General features: G+C 52.3%; 1 protein-coding gene across 1 annotated transcript in view; it reads left to right on the top strand.

The window, feature by feature from the left end:
- The window catches only part of LOC143295504 (tubulin alpha-1A chain), a 5,733-nt gene extending 1,635 nt beyond the window's left edge, over window positions 1-4,098 (top strand). Inside the window, exons 2-5 of the mRNA XM_076607227.1 lie at window positions 670-892; window positions 1,463-1,764; window positions 2,368-2,895; window positions 3,622-4,098. Coding sequence (XP_076463342.1) covers window positions 670-892; window positions 1,463-1,764; window positions 2,368-2,895; window positions 3,622-3,921 — 1,353 coding nt within the window. The 3' untranslated portion in view covers window positions 3,922-4,098. The remainder of the gene's footprint in view (window positions 1-669; window positions 893-1,462; window positions 1,765-2,367; window positions 2,896-3,621) is intronic.
- The last annotated feature ends 348 nt before the right edge of the window (window positions 4,099-4,446 follow it).

Genomic DNA, 4,446 nt, shown 5'->3' with positions numbered 1-4,446 from the left:
CGTGCTGCTGACTGGCTATGGCTGGTATGAAAGCGCTTTGATTTGTCCTCTGCACAAGACGGGCGCAATAGCCGAGTGGTTAAAGTGTTGGACTGTCAATCTGAGAGTCCCGGGTTCGAATCACGGTGACGGCGCCTGGTGGGTAAAGGGTGAAGATTTTTACGATCTCCCAGGTCAACATATGTGCAGACCTGCTAGTGCCTGAACCCCCTTCGTGTGTATATGCAAGCAGAAGATCAAATACGCACGTTAAAGATCCTGTAATCCATGTCAGCGTTCGGTGGGTTATGGAAACAACATACCCAGCATGCACACACCCGAAAACAGAGTATGGCTGCCTACATGGCGGGGTAAAAACGGTCATACACGTAAAAGCCCACTCGTGTGCATACGAGTGAACGCAGAAGAAGAAGAAGGAGTCCTCTGCACAAGATTTAGCGCTATATAGATACTAGTTATTATTATTTTTTTAAAAATTATTATCATGCCCTGTGTGTCTGTGTCTTGTCTGTTGTCCACAACAGCGTGAGTGTATCTTCCTCCACAGTGTGGGTCAGGCCAGGCCGGAATGATACAATAATAAAAGTTCTGATTCTGATGCCCCGAGTGTCATGTCTCAAGTGCCATGTGTCATGTGTCTTGTGTCTTGTGTCTGTTGTTCCACCACAGCGTGAGTGCATCTCCATCCACGTGGGCCAGGCCGGAGTCCAGATCGGCAATGCCTGCTGGGAACTGTACTGCCTGGAGCACGGCATCCAGCCTGACGGCCAGATGCCCTCTGACAAGACCATCGGTGGTGGTGACGATTCCTTCAACACCTTCTTCAGCGAGACGGGCGCCGGCAAGCACGTGCCCCGTGCTGTCTTTGTGGACTTGGAGCCCACTGTTGTCGGTACGTTGATGTCACGGGGAGTGGTGGTGATAGGGGGAAGGGGGTGAGGGGGTGGGGGGTGGGGTAGTATGACTCTCAACTGAGCTAGGAGGCAAAATTGCATTGGCTCTTTATTAGTGCTGCTGCAGCTTTTTTTGGGGAGAGGGGCTAGTTGGTCTTTGGGGAACCATCCATCTCCAACGCCGACTGTGTCCTAAAATCCTCTTGGCCGAGAGAGTAGGGATTCATGCAACTTGAGCAAGATACTCGATCTCCACTATAACCAAATTCTAGCCCAGATAGTTTAGTTTCCAAAATTGGTTTATGGTTTGTTTTGTTTTTTGTAATATGCTCAAAGGATGAAAAAAAGTAATTTTAGCTGTAAGATGATTAGATTTGCAAATGTTGCCAAGCTACACTTTTGGAGTTAAAAAGACATATTGTGTTTTCTTTCAACCTTTATGTGACATTGTTGTGTATTTGGAAATGTTTGTTCCAGGCATGAAAACATTATTTTGCAGTAATCCTCCACAATCCAGTATGAGTGAAAGGATAATTAAAATTTGAAAAAAAAAAATGGTGTACACACAGATGAGGTCCGTACCGGAACCTACCGCCAGCTGTTCCACCCCGAGCAGCTGATCACGGGCAAGGAGGACGCCGCCAACAACTATGCCCGTGGCCACTACACCATCGGCAAGGAGATCGTCGACCTGGTGCTGGACAGGATCCGCAAGCTGGCTGACCAGTGCACCGGTCTGCAGGGCTTCCTCATCTTCCACTCCTTCGGCGGCGGCACCGGCTCTGGCTTCACCTCTCTGCTGATGGAGCGTCTGTCTGTGGACTACGGCAAGAAGTCCAAGCTGGAGTTCTCCATCTACCCTGCTCCCCAGGTGGGTTGGTTGTTGGGGTCAGGGGTGGCGGTGGGGTGGTGGTGGTGGTGGTGCGTGGGTTTGGGGGTTATGGTGGGTAGGTTGTGTGTGTGTGTGTGTGTGGGGGGGGGAGGTGTCAGGTGTATGGTCGGGAGGTTGTGGGAGTGTGGTGGGTACGTACGTTTGTCTGTGGACTACGGCAAGAAGTCTAAGCTGGAGTTGTCAGTCCATCTACCCTGCTCCCGAGATGGGTTGGTTGTTGGGGTGAGGGGTGGGGGGATGAAGGTGGTGGTGTGGGAGGTTTTGGGGGTGTATGGTTGGTAGGTTGTGGGGGGTAGGTGTGGGGGGTATGGTGGATATGCGTGGTTTGGTGAGGGGTGTAGGGATATGGTGGGTAGGTGTGGGGGTGTGGTGAGGAGTGTGGGGTATAGTGGGAAGGAAATACGCTTAAGTAATGTCCCTGAAGCGCATAATCATTATTGTCCTATACTGTGCTGACATTATCTCCCGTTGTTCTGATGCCACAACATTTTTGTCGAAATCACAACACATTAACTACATCATCACCACCACCACCACCATCACCACCACCATCACAACGACTGTGACGCTGCAATTTTCCAGGTGTCCACCGCTGTGGTGGAGCCCTACAACTCCATCCTGACCACCCACACCACCCTGGAGCACTCCGACTGCGCCTTCATGGTGGACAACGAGGCCATCTACGACATCTGCCGCCGCAACCTGGACATCGAGCGCCCCACCTACACCAACCTCAACCGTCTGATCGGCCAGATCGTCTCCTCCATCACCGCCTCCCTGCGCTTCGACGGCGCCCTGAACGTGGATCTCACTGAGTTCCAGACCAACCTGGTGCCCTACCCCCGTATCCACTTCCCCCTGGCCACCTACGCCCCCGTCATCTCCGCCGAGAAGGCCTACCACGAGCAGCTGTCCGTGGCTGAGATCACCAACGCCTGCTTCGAGCCGGCCAACCAGATGGTGAAGTGCGACCCCCGCCACGGCAAGTACATGGCCTGCTGCATGCTGTACCGTGGGGACGTGGTGCCCAAGGACGTCAACGCCGCCATCGCCACCATCAAGACCAAGCGCACCATCCAGTTCGTGGACTGGTGTCCCACTGGCTTCAAGGTGAGTGAGTGAGTGAGTGAGTGAGTCAGTAGTGGACCTCACTGAATGCATGTCAGTGGGATGATGGGTGGGGTGGGCGGGGCAGGGAGATGGGTGTGGTGGGCGGAGGGGAAGGGGGATGTGATTATTATTACAGGGAATGGGATTCAACGAAGTGAGGGGACTTGGCTTGTGGTGGACAGAGAGGTGCGTGTGGGTGGTGGGGTGAGGGTGGGGATGGGGGTACTACAGCGTTGCACACAGGGTGGTGAGGGAGGTGGGCGTAAACGGAAGCTTTCGATTCAGGCACGCACACACACACACACACACACACACACACACTTACACACACGTACACACACACACACACACACACACCAACACAAAGAGCCATGACACACACGCATAGAAAAGGAGACTGAATGTCAAGTAAAAAAATAAAAAAAAGTTTGGAATGTATGTGCGTCAATTATAACTATGTGTCCGTGTGCATGTCTGTACGTCAGCGTGCGCGCGCGTGCATACATGCATGCATGCATGCTCAGGTGAGCCTCCGCACTTCTGGACCGGATCTCACCTGTACCGTTAATTAATCCCAGTGCAACGAAATGCTAAATGCTTGTTCGTCCATGCGTGTGTGTGTTGTGTGTGTGTGTGTGTGTGTGTGTGTGTGTGTGTGTGTGTGTGTGTGTGTGTGTGTGTGTGTGTGTGTGTGTGTGTGTGTGTATGTGTGTGATACACATACAGGTGGGCATCAACTACCAGCCCCCCACAGTGGTTCCTGGCGGTGACCTGGCCAAGGTGCAGCGCGCCGTGTGCATGCTGAGCAACACCACGGCCATCGCTGAGGCCTGGGCCCGTCTGGACCACAAGTTCGATCTGATGTACGCCAAGCGTGCCTTCGTCCACTGGTACGTGGGTGAGGGTATGGAGGAGGGCGAGTTCTCCGAGGCCCGTGAGGATCTGGCTGCCCTGGAGAAGGATTACGAGGAAGTGGGCGTCGACTCCGTGGAGGGTGAGGGTGAGGAGGAGGGTGAGGAGTATTAAACCTCCACTGCCGTCCATCCTTTATCCTCCCCCCCCCCCCCCACTGTGAGAAGTCTGGGTGTTCGTTCGCCCCAGTGCTTGTCGCTTGCTGGAAGACGTGTGTTGTTGATGTCAGTGTGACGACCATCGCTTTGTCTCGTATGTTGGAACGCTGAGTCAATAAAAGCTGGATCACAACTTTTTTTTGGCGTGTCATGTTTATTATGACTCTTGGTGTTTGTGTGTGTGTGTGTGTGTGTGTGTGTGTGTGTGTGTGTGTGTGTGTGTGTGAGAGAGAGAGAGAGAGAGAGAGAGAGAACGGAACGGAATGGTTTATTCACATACAGGCCTCAGCCCCAAGTGAAGGGGTTCACATGAACATTGTACAAGTCAATGAAACAATACAAGCAACAAGTACAAATACGGATAAAAAAAACATAATCATACTCATTTCACGAAGTAGCAATTTCTCTATGTTTAAAAGCCTTCTACAAAACCGAATTCTTCAGCTTGTTATACAAGATTAATAACCTCTACCTTCTTCCG

This window comes from Babylonia areolata, chromosome 20 (assembly GCF_041734735.1).
Source record: "Babylonia areolata isolate BAREFJ2019XMU chromosome 20, ASM4173473v1, whole genome shotgun sequence".
Lineage (NCBI taxonomy): Eukaryota > Metazoa > Mollusca > Gastropoda > Neogastropoda > Buccinidae > Babylonia > Babylonia areolata.
The sequence above is the reverse complement of the archived record's forward strand: the minus strand, read 5'-3'. Positions and strand labels throughout refer to the sequence as shown.